General features: G+C 41.5%; 2 protein-coding genes across 3 annotated transcripts; one reads left to right on the forward strand and one right to left on the reverse strand.

The window, feature by feature from the left end:
- Positions 1-576: 576 nt before the first annotated feature.
- cryba1l2 (crystallin, beta A1, like 2) lies at positions 577-9,893 on the reverse strand. Its single transcript, XM_017710124.2, has 6 exons — positions 9,848-9,893; positions 8,741-8,827; positions 8,304-8,422; positions 6,110-6,251; positions 4,853-4,995; positions 577-788 (listed from the first exon to the last, which is right to left on the reverse strand). Exons 2-6 carry the CDS (start codon positions 8,816-8,818, stop codon positions 641-643), a joined length of 630 nt encoding a protein of 209 aa, XP_017565613.2. The 5' UTR covers positions 8,819-8,827; positions 9,848-9,893; the 3' UTR covers positions 577-640.
- Positions 9,894-12,039: 2,146 nt separating this feature from the next.
- crybb1l2 (crystallin, beta B1, like 2) lies at positions 12,040-16,318 on the forward strand. Of its 2 annotated transcripts, XM_017710123.2 has the most exons (6): positions 12,040-12,160; positions 13,512-13,612; positions 13,976-14,094; positions 14,233-14,365; positions 15,415-15,557; positions 16,125-16,296. In XM_017710123.2, exons 2-6 carry the CDS (start codon positions 13,517-13,519, stop codon positions 16,294-16,296), a joined length of 663 nt encoding a protein of 220 aa, XP_017565612.1. In that variant the 5' UTR covers positions 12,040-12,160; positions 13,512-13,516. The 2 variants fall into 2 exon arrangements, with proteins under 2 accessions (XP_017565612.1, XP_037394701.1); XM_037538804.1 differs by lacking the exon at positions 12,040-12,160 and having other exon boundaries at positions 13,517-13,612; positions 16,125-16,318.
- The last annotated feature ends 842 nt before the right edge of the window (positions 16,319-17,160 follow it).

Here is a 17,160-nt window from a genome sequence, read left to right on the forward strand (position 1 = left end):
GGATGTGTATTGTCCTGTTGTGTTATTGCTGGTGTGCTGTGTTAGTGGAGTGTTCTGCAGCGTCTCCTCATCACCATGATCTGACTGTGAATGCAAAGCCTGACTCACAGCATCAAAGACAGAATCTGCAGAGCGTTACTGTTACAGAGCGCTAAAGTTACAGCTGTAGATCTAGGCACATACACTTCCATTCAAAAGACTGGAATCAATGTTTGCTTGTGTTCATAGTATATATGAAATTTTAGACGTAGCCAGAATGAAAGTAGCTGCTGATGATTCTAAAATAACTGACAAAGCTGTAGAACATCAAAAACAAAGCTCTAATCCAATTTAACCTCCAGACCGTGCCTTAGTTTAAAAGAAGGGGCCCCATCAGAAGCAAATAACTTACATTTTCATGAAGAAATTGTTTTAAGGAGGTTTTACTAAACTGATCATTTTGTGGTGCTCCCAAAAATACCTGAGATATTAAAAAAAAACTAAAGATTTTACAGTTAAATTTTATTTATTCTTTATCTAGTTAAACTAATATTGAATATAAATTAACACAGTTTGATTCCAAACTTTTGAACCGCAGTGAATGGCCCCTTGCTTTCATCCACCCTGCTCTTTCCTCCACCCCCTCCTTTGCTTCTCTCTCTCAGTGTTGGACTCTGCGGATGGACTGGATTTGGGGCGTCAGGCTGTGCGAGCCCCAACTCTTCCAGTGCGGATAATCACCACTGTTCCGCTCACACTCCATGATGTACTGCTGCCCGCGGTAGCCTGGGAACTCATAACACACGAAGCTGCACAGAGGAGAGAGAAACGAGGGAGGAAGAGGGGGATCAGTGCTAGAGGGATAGCTTAAGCAGAGGAGTTTTAATAAAGTTACTTCATTTCAAGCATGTAAAGGAGTTTAGTGGTGGTTGCAAAAAGACAGCGGGCAGATGGGAAAAGCATCCGAACGGAAAAGAGTGGGAGCACATTTCACAGTAATGATGATTATGTGCTGTGTGCCTTTAAATTATTCAAACTCAAAATAGTTTGCGTATAAGGCATCAACATCATTTTTCCATTTTGGAAATTAGTCCATATGCGCTTTTCACTCTCTTGCTCATCACACTGTTTACAGTATATCAACGACTTAATTTGCTCCACTGGGCCGTATTTATTCATCAAAGCTGTGTTAAATGCGTAAAAGTGTCATCTGTCAGTGTCAGTAACACTCTGGAATGTGTTTGCATGCCTGCACAGGTGAGATGTATGATAGAATATGTGGATTTGATTAACACGCTGTTTTAATAGCACTGTAAAGCTCAGGAAGGAGGTGTGGAATTTGTCGATGTAATGGCATATGTTTATGAGTCGGAGATGTAAAATTCCTAAAGGTGTTTATGTCAGAGGTACAGTAACACTTTCTTTTACAGTCTCCTCTGTTCTAGGTATTAAATAGGAAAGAGTGAGGTAAAAACCTCAAGGTACTACGTTAACATTTTGGATGACGTGATGGTGTGATCCACTCTAGGTTCTAGGTAAAAAAAAAAAAATGATAAGGCACGTTGGGAAATGGCAATAAAAACAGAAAGCCATGATTAATAAATTATGTTTGATGTATTAAATGAGAAACATGAAAGAAAATATTTGAAGTCTAGAACCCGCACTCTCTGGTTACACAGCCTGTTGTATCCTGAGCAGACAGAATGTTTCTTGCTGTTGTCATGGTGACACTATACACTATATTGCCAAAAGTATTCACTCGTCTGGCTTCACACGCATGTGGACTTGAGTGGCATCCCATTCTTAATCCATAGGGTTTAACATGATGTCGGCCCACCCTTTACAGCTATAACAGCTTCAACTCTTCTGGGAAGGCTTTCTACAAGGATTAGGAGTGTGTTTATGGGAATTTTTGATGTTGGATGAGAAGGCCTGGCTCACAGTCTCCTTTTATTGGAATGAAGGGGCCGAGCCCAACTCCTGAAAAACAACCCCTCACCATAATCCCTCCACCAAACTTTACACTTGGCACAATGCAGTCAGACAAGTATCGTTCTTCTGGCAACCGCCAAACCCAGACTCGTCCATCGGATTTCCACACGGAGAAGTGTGATTGGTCACTCTGGAGAACACGTCACCACTGCTCTAGAGTCCAGTGGCGGCGCGACTGGACACAGGTGGCGTCCGATCACGGCACCACGCTGGAATTCACTGAGCTCCTGAGAGCGACCCATTCTTTCACTAATGTCTGTAGAAGCAGTCTGCAGGCCGAGGGGCTCGGCTTTATACACCTGTGGCCATGGAAGTGATTGGAACACCTGAATTTAGTGATTTGGATGGGTGAGTGAACACTTTTGGAAATATAGTGTATATACATATATGCACAGTATATACACACACAGAGTTGGGATAGCTACTGAAAAATTAGTAGTTAGCTACTTTGTAGCTACTTTCCAAAATGTGTAGCTAGCTACAATTTAGCTACTTTTTGAAAAGTAGTGTATGACTTTTTAGCTACTTTCAAAGCGTGATTGTCAGAACATTTGTGAATCTCCGCCTGACACACCAAACAAGCTCATCTGACAGTGTGAACAAGACACTGCATTTAATCATGTGCCGGAAAGAAATATACAATTGAAAAGCTGCAAATGTACAAAAAGTGTAACCAACAATCAGACTTACACACCCAAAGGGGTAATTTCCAACAAAAATTAAGACTAAAGGCAAAGTCAATCATTCCAGGCTTTTCCTAACAAAAATCATCAAAAATAACCAAAACAATCCAGAGAATTTTGTGCAAAGTGTTGTCAAATGTTGAAATAAAACTGCCCCAATTTAAACATTTCAGCAAGATACACCGATCAAGGATAATATTATGACCACCTCCTTGTTTTGACTCTCATTGTCCATTTTATCAGCTCCACTTACTATATAGGTGTTCTACAATTACAGACTGTAGTCCAACTATTTCTCTGATACTTTGTTAGCCTCCTTTTGGTTTGTTCTCCAGTGGTCAGGACCCACATGGAGAACGGGTACTATACCTCAGTGTCACTGCTGGACTGAGAATTTTCCACCAACCAAAAATATCCAGTATCCTGTGGGCAGCATCCTTTGACCACTAATGAAGGACTAGATGATGATTAGCTCATACTGTACAGCAAGAGATGAGCTGTCGTCTCTGGCTTTGCATCTACAGGGTGAACCGACAATGCAGGTAGGTCTAATAGAGTGGACAGTGAGTGGACACAGTGTTTGAAACTCCAGGAGCACTGCTGTGTCTGATCCACTCATACCAGCACAACACACACTAATGCCACCCCCACATCATTGTTAATGCAGTGTTGAGAATGATCCACCACCCAAATAGTACCTGCTCTGTGAAGGTCCATGGGGGTCCTGAGCACTGAAGAACAGGGTAAAAGGTGGATAACAAAGTATCAGAGAAACAGATGGACTACAGTCTGTAACTGTAGAACTACAAAGTGCAGCTATACAGTAAGTGGAGCTGATCAAATAGACAATGAGGGTAGAAACAAGGAGGTGGTCATAATGTTATGTCTGATCGGTGCATACACAGACATGACAAAGTCTTTATCAGTGGCTCTGATGCTGTTTGGGGTGAGAATCAGGCCTGAATAATCTCTCCACTTCTGCAGAGCTGCTACGGCTTTCTAGGTAAAATAACATAATAATCCTCCCTTTTGCTGTAAAATCGTCATAACGCACAGTTCTAACACAGTTTTCACATTAAATGGTCTTAAACGCTGGAGTGTATAACTGCTAATATCACCAGCCTTTAATGCTGAAGACGCACAAACTGCTGGACACACAGTAACGCAGATAACGAAAAGGCAAAGAGAGAGATTTGAGACGAACATCGATCATTTGGAGGATGAATGGACTTATTTACATTTATAAATAACTCTGGAGTGCCGATACATTTAATAACTCATGAAACTTAAGTCTCTTCTCTTTCTCCTGCGTCTCATTCGAATTCTCCCGTTCCACCTTAAATGGTGCAGCAGGACAATCTGGCGCCTGAGGCACCATTTAAGGTGGAACGGAAGAATTCGAACAAGAAGCTGGAGGATGAGAAGCGACTTCAACCTCCTGAGAAGTCACCAGCCCACTGAATGACTGCATTCTGTGATTCATTTTCCCGGATTGACTGAAGCCTTTGGCGAAATTGTAGTGAAAAATTTCGCTATAGCTACATAAAAATCTTCTTAGCTACTCCCCCATCCCTGTTATATACTCATACCCTGGGCATTATTACACCCCATAGCATGACAGACCCTGGCTTTTGACAAACTGTGCAGGATTACAGCCCTCTAGGACTGGAGTGGCCACGTCTGCTCTAAGCCGTCTGGAAGTCCTAGATCTGTTCTGACTGTGAGTACAAGCAGGAGCCTAATAAACGGGTTGAAAAAACCAGCAGTAGCAGCTCAATCCCTGGGCTCTCTACTGAAAGAGTCTGTCACAACATTCAAGTAAAACAGGGGATGTGTTTTAAGAAGCTTCAAATGTCTGTGCTTCATCAAGTACTCCCAAAAAACGGTCATGCAAATCATTGCTGCCTTGTACTAACAAACGAGGCATGCAGGCTGTGTTTTGGCCAAGTTTTGATATCTATGACTTTTACTGGGCTGTAAAAGCACTTTAGAGTTTATATCCCACACTTGCTCATTGAATATCTAGAACCTGTTGGACATTTCTGTGTAATCGGAACTCTGAAATAACGATACTCCAAAGGTACTTTGGAAGTTGTACCTCATAGTCACCTGCTTAATAACTAGAGCTTGGAGAGCTGTAAAATAAATCGTTACCAGGATTACTCGAAGTGGCGTGATTGTGTGTATGTGAGACTTACGCGCCGCACTGCACATGCATGGAGCCCACTTGAGTGTTACACCAACCCATGGCCTGCAGGGAGGGATAGTCATCGCACACCTCCACACTACGGCCCAGGAAGTTCTCTTTCTCAAAGATCATCATGCGGCTGGTCTCGTGAGCCTGAAAGACAGAGAAAGAGGGTTCATTTCTTTATTGTGTGTCTTTGTTTCCTTCCCTTGCATCTCTTGCTTGTATCTTGAGGACAGGAGGACAGATGGATCAATGCGAAAACCTCTGCTATGTGTATTTCCAAAAGTATCGTCTTCTAATTAGTGAATTCAGTTACTGTAAGGTGCGCCCTTTGCTGACACAGGTGTTCATTTACACACACATCTTGTATAATCTCTGGAGTAAAGCATTGGAAATGAAATAGGATACTCAGGAAAAGCTGCACATGAGCTTAAGGTCTTCATGCCCAATCCCAAGTGTCCACTAGAGGTGTATAAAGCTCCCAGCATTGGGCTGCAGACCAGTGGAACAATGCACTCTGAAATGATGCACCATCCAGTAACTGACCTCACAAGTCCTCTTGATTGCAACCAAAACCTCACAGCAATGTTCCAATATGGAGTGTAAAGCCTTCTCTGAAGAGTAGAGGCTGTCACTATAAAAAGGTGCCAATAAACACTTAATTAACATTGAGAACATTATTATATGTGCACATGAATGCTGGAGTTTGGCCTATACAAGATTTTACAATATCACTGGACTTTTCACATAGATATATTTCTTTGAAACTTATTGGTGTCATTCATACTATTTTACTGGCTCAAGCAAGAAGAAGGAAGTGAAGAGAAATGTCACTTCAGAAGTTGGGTTTTTTTTCCAGCTTCTTTTGTTGGCCTCTTAGACTGTGGAAGAAAGAAAACTGCTTCTTCCCCAAAAAGAAAGGTAGAACAACTGCACATCAGAATGGTGAAGATGGCCAACACAGTGGAAATTTAAGAAGCTTATCACCAACCAGATTATTAGACAGCTGGAAAATATTTGCTTTCAATTCTATCTCAATATACATACATTTTTATTCTGAGTCTTTTGAACATTATCATGGATGTAGAAGGTAAAAATGTACAAGACTGTAGAGCCTCACAAACAAACGTGGCTGATTGTCTAATTTTTTTAAGAAATATTGTAAAATAAGTTACATAAATATGGCTGACTTTACAAAATTAGGATCAAGACGTTCCATGGACAGGAGTTGAGATACATATTTTGATAATTCACACACACTCACAGCGCAGTAGACTGGGCGCAGGGACATCAGCCTCTCCACATGGTATCCCAGACTGCCACTGTACGCGTCCCAGTGAGGGTATTCTCCTCTCTCCAGGATAAACTGCTGCCCCTGGAAGTCATGATGCTCATATCCCACCCAGCTAGAGAGAGAGAGAGGAGAGAGTGAGGAGAGGAGCTTCACAGACGTTGGACTTTGTTAGTATGTTGCTGTGGGCTTCTCTTCAAGTACTCTGGTATGCATAAAATGAAGGGAAAACATGGCAGTGATAAGTGTCCCTAAGAGTGTGAAGTCAAGAGCAGACTGCTCAGTAATGTGTTGACAGTGTTGAATAGCTCATAGCTGTTAATGCACTGAGACACTTCACACACAGTGTATGAGGCACTTGCCCAGCTTTGCACTACTAGACTGGTAGATAGTGTTGTGGTAGTTGAGTTTGGTCACAAGATGTTTTTCTTTTTTGTTGGACTTGTCTTGGTCATGGCCATCAGTCTATGCCAAATTTACTCTAGAATAAGACCATAAATCATAACTATTAACTGTTGTCAAGATGCACTGACTTGTACCAACATAACTAATGTAGCCAATTTGGATTAGAAAACAGGCTTAATTCCTATTTTGATTCTTCACTTCAGGTTAAGGCTTGATCTTTTTGTCTCAATCTCATTTGGACATAGTCATATTAATAATTGTGATTAACAATGCAGTTGTTTTTTTCGTGTCCATTGTATTGCAAAATCCATCCATCCATTTTCTAAGCCGCTTCTCTGTCAGGGTCGCGGGGGGATGCTGGAGCGTATCCCAGCAGTCATCGGGCGGAAGGCAGGATACACCCTGGACAGGTCGCCAGTCCATTGCAGGGCAGACAGACAGACACAGACAGTCACTCACACCCAGGGGCACGTCCAATTGGCCTGACAATTAAGACTGTGGGAGGAAACTGGAGAACCCGGAGGAAACCCATGCAGACTGTATTGCAAAATGAAAGCCTAAATTAGCTGATTTAGCTATGTTGCTTCTAAGCTGTGATTGCTTAATAGCTATACTGGTTGTACTGACATGTACACTTACACAATTGTCTCATTAATACAGAATCAGTGTAGCATCAAAGCTAGATTTTTTCTGGAGAGCATAACCAAAAACATCCATTTTGCTTGCATACACACTAAGCATACCATGTTTGTAATTTGCTACATAGCTGCATAACAATTGAATAAACAGAGCACTAAGTTAGAAATTAAACCCATGAAGTCGAACCCAGCACTCCAAATTCACATTTTGCTTTTGCAGAAAAATATGGCACTGAAAACTAACAGCTAATAATTACCTCAAACTATTGCGATTACATGATCATGTACTAATTGGGTTAAGACTTGGTCTTAACTTGGTCCCACAGTGTTCAGATCTAATCCTGACTCATTCTCGACTAGCCTGCTCACACGAAATCGTTGCATGAAATGGCTAAGAACATGTTGCTGGCCTGAAATGCATCTTTTAGAAGCCATTGACGGTGCAGGGCTATATGCAGGATGTTAGGCTAAACGGTCCCCAAAAGAAAACGTATTATTCCAGATTTACTACTACTTTATCATCATCAACATTACATATTAAAACTCAGAAGACACCTGCAGGTTCACTGGTGGTTTTGGATGGGAAATAAAAAGGTTATATTTGTTGACATATGTTATAGAGATTGAGACCCCTGGTTCCCCTGGTATTAAACAGAAAGTCAGACGTGGTATGTTTCTATACGGTGAGTCATTTCACAACAAATTACTCTGAAAGACTTTGTTTACATCTCATCCAGTGAGTTATGCAGAAATTAAAAAAAAGAAAGCAGTAGGATTCCCGCTGGGAGACACTGTAAAGTGTACTTTTGCGGTTTGTTGTCAGGTGTATTGTGTGATTGTCCGACTGGCTGTGAAAATGTTTTCTGTTTTCCCCCTTAATGAAGCTGCTGTGATGGTGAAAACTGATTATAAAGTGTATCATAGAATTCCTCACTCTCATTAGTAAATAACTCACATGTTAGATGTTGTAATTAGTGAATATTACATTTTAAGATTAATAACACAGTAATAAGCCCCTCCTCTACGGGGTTAATACTATTAAAGTTGTATCTTCTATGAAATACATTGTTGCTGAATTAGTCATTTTACTTTCCACTGAGCTTCAGTAAGAGAGAAAGACTCACGCGCCACTCTCCACTCTGAGTGAGCGAATGTTCTGGAAGCCTCTCTCCTGGATGTTGCAGCACTCTGAGGTCAACTCCTGACACTTCCCCTGGAAGTGCTCCTGCTCGAACACCGCCACCTGACAAACAGACACACACTGTAGTTTCTCCCTTAAAACCCTTCTCTATAGTCCAGCATTTTATTCTGTATCCTCTGTTTCTCTTTCAGCTCTCTCTGTGCGCCATTCAGGTTAGAAATGGAAAAGCAATACGTCAACAACACCACAACGACATACTATAGTTCATAAAAAGTCATACTGACCTTCACCTTTCTAACAACTACAGAGAGATTGAGAGAGCGACATAGAAAGTGTGTGTGTGTGAGAGAGAGAGAGAGAGAGAGAGAGAGAGAGAGAGAGAGAGAGAACGCATGAGTTTAGGGATTGTTTAATATTTACCTTGAAGAAAGGTGCCATGCCCATTCCTGCCATAAGCATTGGCTGATTCATAGCGGCATTTACAAACCTTCCACTCATCCTTTCACTCTGTGAAAAAGAAAATAAGGACAGAGATGATCAGAAGAAACATATAGTATCACGTTACATTTTAGCTCATCAGAAGTGGTTGATGTGGAGCAGGCCGTGATTGTAAGGCTTTATTCTTAGGACACAGTTCATGTTCATGGACTATGTTGCAGTTCCCCATAGAAAAATTTGAGCTGGACTTACAGGGAAATTTTAATACCATTTTCAGCACAATTAAAGGGTTAGGATGTAAACAAAGTCATGCAGAGTGGTTTGATTTGAAAATTCTGTTCTAGAGAACGGTCAGAATTGTGCACAATGATGGTGAAAGGGAACCTATCCTAACCTAATGCATTAATTTTTTGCGACTGCACAGCCTGATGCCTAAGGCATTGCTTTATGATAGTGTTGTGATTTGCTTTTGGCCTAAAACAAATTTTAGGGCATTTCACTTAAATCATATAGTCTATTATATACTTATATAAATAAAAATAAAGAGTTAGCTACTTCCTTTTTCATTGATTTCCATGTAATTAGTAAGTAACAAGCATTATTAATTAGCCTAAACAATCTGTTTGCAAAGACTATATATCTAGGTACTTTTATATTTCCATTCCTGTAAATTTAAATTATTTTCCATGTACTTCCTGAATTATAAGACTTAGGATGTAATACTAATTTTTCATTTTGTAATGACTAAGTAATAATCAAAATGAACCAAGGCTTAAGTAATGTTTGCAAACAATACATATCAAAGCATATTATCATTTGCTGTCCTCACTGCTATAATTTAAGATGAACTAAGTCATTTTGTGTTGTTATGCATGTCGATAATTAATGACTAATAAGCCTTAAGGTGCAATAATAATGCAATAATCCAATATTAATATAAAGAGTTGAACTGGTCCCTGTAGAGACTTTATAACAGTTAAAATGATTTCATTGGACTTTTTTAATGAACTAGCCTGCAGAACCTCACAGAACCAGTTAATCCCTGCAGCACTGACCTTTAGACCTTGACATCAGAACTGGATCTCTTACCTGAGTCTTCACTTCTGGCTCTGAGGGACTCTACCTCAATCCTGTTTTGCAAACACTTTTATAATAATGTGGCGCTGCTATTTTATACCGACAACCGCAGTTGGGCACGCGTCCCCATCCTGAAACCTATGGAGGGGTGTGTGTGTGTGTGTGTGTGTGTGTGTAATTGAGAAGTCATTCTCTTTTCTCTCTGTTCAGTTTAGTCGTGCATTGTGCTGCGTCAGCGGATTGGATTTGATGGAGCTGCTGGTGCTCTGCCAGCGCGCGTGCGCTGTCGCCATTTGGGTGAATGGGTGGCACACAATAGAGGAAGGTCAGTTATATTCGTATAGGTCAGCATTGTCCATCGTATAGAGCACAAAGGCTGGTCTATACGTGAAGAATACAGGGATTTGTCTTACTGTGTACAGTGAATAATCTGAAATGCGCGCTGGCTTCCACTCAAGCGCTGGGTGAAGTGATGTGTGATCTCTGTAAGACACCTGGACAGTGTCTTGGTGTTAGAGCTAGACACTTAAGTGAAAGTGTCGAAAGGTCATCTTCAAGAACTTCATGAATTTCAGCTCTCATAGTGCCAGCCTTCACAGCCACTTTATATTAAGTGAATCATTAAATTATTATGTAATTGAAAGTGTTGTTATTGAGTATTTACTATATCTGCTTATCAAACCACACAAGGCAGCCATGATGACAGATGTGGCATCATGGCCACCATGGAGTGCACTTACCTCGCCTGACCCATAACCCCTGACCCAGAAAAGAGAGAGAGCGCCAGAGAGAGGGAGGTAGAGGAGAGAAAAAAAGAGGTGGGAGGGGGAGAGAGAGTAGAGAGTGAGAGAGATGCAGGGAGAGAAGGGGAGAGAGAGAGACACAAAAAGAGAGAGAGGAAGAGATATGGAGAGTGGAGAGAGAGAGTGGGAAACAAAGGGAGAGAGAGGCAGGGATATAGTGGGAGAGAGAGAGATAGAGATGCAGGAAAAGAAAGAGGGAGCGATAGAGGGACAGAAAGGGATAACAACAGAGAACGACAGAAGGGTAAAGCAGTGAGAGTAGAGAGAGAGAGATAGACAGAGATGACAGACATGCAGGGAGAGAGAGGGAGAGCCAGGAGGACAGGGAGAGATAAAGGCAGAGGAAGACTGAGGGAGAGGGAGAGGCACGCAGAGAGAATGGACAGAAAAATAGTGAGAAAGACAGAGAGAGGGTCTGGGGTGGGGGGGTGTTAATGTGTATGTGGGTGGGGGTGTGGGTGGGAGTGAGAAGACGGAGAAATATGTTTTCAAACACTGTGGATGTGAAATCTGTAATCACAGCACAACAATGAGCGCATTTCTAAACTCCAAAAGCACCTGTCTACCTAATCACAAATTTACTGAGATACCAATAATAATAATAACAATAATAACAATAATAATAATAATAACAATAATAATGAGAAGAAAACAAAGAAGAAAAAGAAGAAGATTTTTCATATGTATACCACCTTCCTCAAATCCAAGGTCACAGTATAATGTGAACAAATAGAGCTGACTTTTAACAGCTTTAATCTGCAGATGTACTGATAGTAGCAGCTCCTCAGATGAGGTTGCTATAGCAGCAGCTAAATGATGTTGCCAATTAGAAATATGACAAAAAAGTTGGTGTTATTAATGATCTCCAGTCATTGTCAAGCCTAACTGATTCAGGGACTGTTTTTAGCACTTACACTGTCCTTGATTTGCTTCAGCAAACATTTCTAAGTGTTTTCAGACAGAAAAATGTGACAACTTACGAAGATAATAACATTCATTGTGACCTGTGACTGCTTTTCTCCAGCAGAACAGACACACTTCCACTGTCGTGGGCTGAAAACAAGTCTAAAAACACCAGACACTCCCTCTGCTACTATTTCTCTCTCTCTCTGTCTCTCTCTCTCTCTCTCTCTCTCTCCCTCTGTCTCTCCCTCTCTCTCTCTGTCCCCTCATTTCTCTCCTCCCTCTGTCACACCTTCTTTCTCCACCTCCTCGCTCTTTCATTGCTTCTCTTTCTCTCTATTTCTGCATCCCTCGTTGCTCTCTCTTTCCCACTCACTTTTCTTTTTCCTCCCTCTCTTTCTCTCTCTCTCTCTCTCTCTCTCTCTCTCTCTCTCTCTCTCTGTTTGATGATGGGGTGATTTCTATTCTGTATGTGGGGTGGTGAGCTCAGCGGGTTTGTTTCTGTGGGTTTAATCCCCCCACGTTGGACGCCAGCCTATAAAAGAGCTGCGTCCTCGCTCTCAGCACACACGCTGACTTTGCTGAGTGAGAGAGACAGCGGCTACTCACTTATACACAGGTAAGAAAATAGAAAGAGAATGATACACCCTAAAGCCCTAACCCAAAAACGTTTAAATAATAATAATAATAATAATAATGATAATAACAATAAAATATGAATGCTGTAGTTTTTTTTTATGTAGGTAGAGAATAATTTATTTTTCAATAATAAATGAGTGTAGTCACACTTAGTGGGCTCATGTATGAAGTGATAAAGACAACAGTAAGATGTTCACGAGGCCACAGCATCTGCAGTTTAATCATCCAGCGTAACAGAGTAGGAGGAAAACAAAGTGTGAAGTGCTGGAAGGCATAGCACAAGATGTTAATTTTCATAAAGACCACTTGTAGCATTAGAAAAGAAACGACGCTTGAAAGAGAGTATGTCCACCGCCTCACAGAGAGAGGGATGGATGGATGGAGAGAGAGAAAGAAATAGAACAATGTAGTCAACTCTCCAGTGCCCAACGTACTGGTGGGTGTAAAGGGCAATAAGCAAGTCAGCACTCAGAGCAACAAAGGGCAGAAGAGGGCACTGTCCACTGGGAACACAGCTCATGAGCAAGAGTCACTTCAATATTGACTCATAACTTAAGAGTAACCTAATTAGTGACTCATAAAAGATATTGATTTTTTTATATGCAATATAGTTTCTGTATTTCTTTCATTCTCAGAGTGAGTGGATCATTTTTCACCTTCTGTTCTCTGGAGGAGTTTGACACTTTAGCCAGAACTAAAAATTTTTTAATTTTTTTATTTGCTCTCCAATGTACAGCAGTCTGATACATGTAAAAATGCTCTTCAAAAAGCTACAGTTTACAGTAAATTACTGATGTTTCGTTACCATATTTGCTTATATTGGCCTGGAGTGGCCGATCTTGCAGTCCCTGCTAATACCGGCCTATAAAGCTCCACTTTGAGCTACTGTTCCACATTTTCATTTTCATTTGAGTCTGAATATAACTGAAAATAATGTAAAGCCCCATCTATGGATTTCTGATTTACTATGCATCTTAGCTTGCAAATTTATAACCCACAGTTCCAAAAGTGTAGTTACCACCCACTTGATAAAAGGAACTGTTCATATTTTTTGTCCCATTCATTTCATTTCTTTTGGTTTCTTTGTCTTCTCTTTCTCTTTATATTCTATTGCCACGGTTAATACTCTGCTTTATTGTCGAGTTCTTTCTGCTCTGTCGTCTATTTTCCCCCCTTTGCTGTCTTACGTTTTACTTTTGCAGTACTCCTGTGTTGATTTCAGTGCTCTGAAAAGCAGCCATGAGCTTTGAAAAACTTTACATGAAAATACATATTATTTACTATCATTTATTTCATTAATGAATCTTTCTTCATCTCCGGTTGGATCGCAGTCATCATGTCTTCTGGTGGAGAGAAGGCTACCCCTGCCTCCCAGCCTGACGGCAAGGCCGCTCAGAGCACCAAGTCCGACTTCGGCATGGGCTCCTACAAGGTAACACATACACTCACACTGAATTACTGCTCCACATGGATAAGATAAGACAAAGAAGTTCCACATACTGTATGTACATAAAGGTATCATGCCAACTGATCAAGTCTCTACTGAGAGAAATTTCCAGTTGCCATAGATATGTGTGGGTGTTGCCTATAAAGAAGTCTTGATTGCGTAACGTTAAATGGACCTTGTTTTTTTGTTTAAACCTCCTCCTTTTATTCATCTTCCCAGTATTCCTGATTCTTCCTGATGTTCTCTCATTTTTCATTCTCTGCTCCACTCATTTAACCTTCACACCTCCTGCTCTCTCAAGATCCTCTCTTTGTTCCTCACTCGTCTCATCTACTCTCTCTTTCGCAGATGTGTGTGTACGACCGGGAGAACTTCCAGGGCCGTATGATCGAGATCACCAATGAGTGTATGAACGTGTGTGAGATGGGCATGGACAAAGTGCGCTCGCTGCGCGTGGACTGTGGCCCGTGAGTAATAAACACACGCTGGTTTGTAATGTGACAATAACAGTTACAGCAAGAACCTTGAGTCATATTCCTCACCCTTTTTCCTTCCTTATCCCCTGCTCTCTCACTCTCTCCATCTCCCTCAATCTCTGTCTATAGTTTCGTTGGTTTTGAGCAGATGAATTTCTGTGGTGAGATGTATATCTTGGAGAAAGGCGAGTACCCTCGCTGGGACTGCTGGAGCAACTGCCAGAGGAATGACTACCTGCTGTCCTTCAGGCCTGTCCGCATGGTATAACCTCTGCCCACCTCTAAGCCCTGTTGTTCTCCTTCTGAGCCCATACGCTCTTATGCTCCTGTGTTCTCAATAACAGAATCAGTAACGGAATGCGTCATAACATAACACATTTTTCTCTGAATCAGAGTTGTAAATTTGACCGTAAACCTCTATCGCCAGTTTCTTAATGTTTTTTTCTGGTTGTTCTCAAACATTGTCATTGTCACAGTCTCAAACTGTGTCATAGTGCATCACATCTTCTAGAACATGCACACTTATTTGGACAGAGTAGCACACAGTAATGCTGTAGACCTCCAAATAAAAGCAGAAACATAAATACAAAAACAGAGAGACTTAGGTGTAAAATTCACTGTAATTATTAGTTTATTCTGTTTTCTGTTGTTATGATTGTGCTACACTATTTCTTGCATTGTACAGCAGTACAACATGATGTACTATTATACACTGCAGAACTTAAATGTAGATAAATGTAGGTTTTGATATCATCACTGTCATATCAATACAGGATAACTTCATCGGCTGCCCTTTACAGTATGTGAACATTTCATGATGAACGGACCAAAGGAAATGGTTTCAAATTGCTTGGAATAAAATCTCATGTCGTATGCAAAAGTTACAGCAGTACACAACCTCTACAGAGAACACACTCCTGCATATTTTGATGCACAATCTCTGTTTGCTGAATTCAACATATTGAAAAAAAAAACACAAAATGTGGCCAGTGCAAAAGTTATGGCACATTTTATATTTTGTAAAATGGCAAAGGGCTTTTACTTTTTCGATGTTAAAGCAAATAACTGGACATTTGCCCTAAAATTAGTTGAAAAATGTTACCTGTAGGTATGTTCCCAGTATAAAATGGGTTCATTTTGAGAGGGGGGTATTCAAGCTTCTGCATATGACTCTATATTGATGATCACACTATAATCAAAGACAGCATAACTGTTTGGACAGTACCAAGAAAAGACCAAGCAAATTTTGTCCCAAGAATTTGGCACAAATAAAAAGGAGACTCATGAGGCGATCCAATCTGTCTGCCTCAGGACCCAGAGAAGCATAAGATCTGTCTGTATGAGGTTGGCGAGTATAAGGGCCGTAAGATGGAGATCATTGATGACGACGTGCCCAGCCTGTACGCCTACGGCTTCACTGACCGAGTTGGCAGCATCATGGTCAGCTGTGGCACGTAAGTATTGGAATATGTGCTTACGTACATGTGCGTATTTCCAAGAGTTAAGTTTAAAATGAGGATTTCGCAAACTTTCTGGATTAATCATCAGGCTTTAAGCTCTATAAGTAGCATTTGTGAAGTTGTTCTAAATGTGGAGAGTGAGCTGTTCAGCTGTTCACCAGCTAGACTTTACTATGTCATTACACATTCACTTCCATACAGACATCCAAAGAGAGCTTAACCTCAACCCCTAAGTTTTCCATTCTTCACATTTCTGAAAGCTGTCCAAGGTGTTTTCTTAAAGATGCTGTGCAAAAAAATGAAATCATCCCTGAAATTGCCTGGTATGTGGCACGGTATCACCCAGCCCAGAAGGGGTCAGTGGTACCTGAAACTGGACTTAAAAATCCTTTCACGATCTCTATTCATTCCCCTCCCTCCTACACATTCTACCTTTGCACCCACCCACCTGCACACCACATGATGCCCACCACTTCTTCTTCTCACACTGTTTCTTTTCCTGCTTCCTTTCTTGCTCCTCTGTCCCTCTCTATCTGTTTTTCATGTGCTCTGTTCTCTCAGCTGGGTGGGCTATCAGTACCCAGGTTACCGTGGCAGCCAGTATCTGCTGGAGAAGGGCGACTACAGACACTTTAACGAGTACGGCGCCCGCTGCCCCCAGATGCAGTCGATGAGGCGCATCCGTGACATGCAGTGGCACCAGGAGGGCTGCTACACCATGGCCAGCAAGTGAGGGATCGGGAGGACGAGAAAGAGAGGGAGCTGGGGGGAGAGAAAGAGAGGGGGGGGAGCCGAGGGAGGAGGGGGAGGAGTGAGGGCCAAGAAGGAGAGGAGGAGCACGCCACCCGTGTGATCCACCCCTGGGGAGAAGGAGAGGGAGGGAAAGAGGGAGAGAGAGGGATGGACATCGTCAGGGCAGCAAAGGAAAGATGTAACTGAGAGCAGTTTTGTTCACCCGCCTCAGTGGGAGGAGAGAAGCGTAATAGTAGAAAATTGTGGCTGTTGAATGTGGATAGCTATGCATGTTAGAAACGTGGGCTAACACTCTCTCTTTTTCTCTCCTGTCTCTTTTCCTTTTTTCTCATCCACCTCTCCTCTGTTCTCTCCTGTTCTCTCTCCCCTCTTCCTCCTCTTCCTCATCCTCCAATCACCATTTTTCTCCTGAGGAAAAAAATGAATAAATGAAAAGTAAGTACAAAACCATCTTGCAGTGTGTTCCCTGACTAGGGGAGGGGTCAGGGGAGATGACTGACGTGGATGGGTTTGGGTGGGGCAACCAGGGGTGGGGTTTTGGCCTAAAGACCATGTAAAAGCCCTTTATCCATATGGAGCTGTAATAAAAAGAGCACCTGTGAAATCTCCTTCTGTCTTGTTACTCATTATGAGTTCTGTGATACTCTGATGCTTATCAAGTCTTCAAGAGTTTCAATAGTTTGTATTTGAAATAAGCATCTGAATTGCAGTGATGTCTTTGAAGATGTTTCTCAATATCTCTATAATTTCTGCGCAAATGTTCTTTGCACAAAAACAAACAAAAATACATTTTAAAAAGTGTGATCATATGGCATGTTTCACATAAATTATGAAGCCAAGACCA

This window comes from Pygocentrus nattereri, chromosome 5 (assembly GCF_015220715.1).
Source record: "Pygocentrus nattereri isolate fPygNat1 chromosome 5, fPygNat1.pri, whole genome shotgun sequence".
In the NCBI taxonomy this organism is placed as follows: domain Eukaryota; kingdom Metazoa; phylum Chordata; class Actinopteri; order Characiformes; family Serrasalmidae; genus Pygocentrus; species Pygocentrus nattereri.

What these genes read in the sequence shown, in the direction of transcription:
- cryba1l2 (XM_017710124.2), bottom strand. Translation starts at nt 8,818, where the DNA reads ATGAGTGGAAGGTTTGTAAATGCCGCTATGAATCAGCCAATGCTTATG. An exon ending in GCATGGCACCTTTCTTCAAG is followed by an intron (nt 8,423 to 8,740) that starts GTAAATATTAAA and finishes TCTGTTTGTCAG; the next exon opens with GTGGCGGTGTTCGAGCAGGA. An exon ending in CTCAGAGTGGAGAGTGGCGC is followed by an intron (nt 6,252 to 8,303) that starts GTGAGTCTTTCT and finishes CTCTCTCTCTAG; the next exon opens with CTGGGTGGGATATGAGCATC.
- crybb1l2 (XM_017710123.2), top strand. Translation starts at nt 13,517, where the DNA reads ATGTCTTCTGGTGGAGAGAAGGCTACCCCTGCCTCCCAGCCTGACGGC. An exon ending in TCGGCATGGGCTCCTACAAG is followed by an intron (nt 13,613 to 13,975) that starts GTAACACATACA and finishes TCTCTTTCGCAG; the next exon opens with ATGTGTGTGTACGACCGGGA. An exon ending in ATCATGGTCAGCTGTGGCAC is followed by an intron (nt 15,558 to 16,124) that starts GTAAGTATTGGA and finishes CTGTTCTCTCAG; the next exon opens with CTGGGTGGGCTATCAGTACC.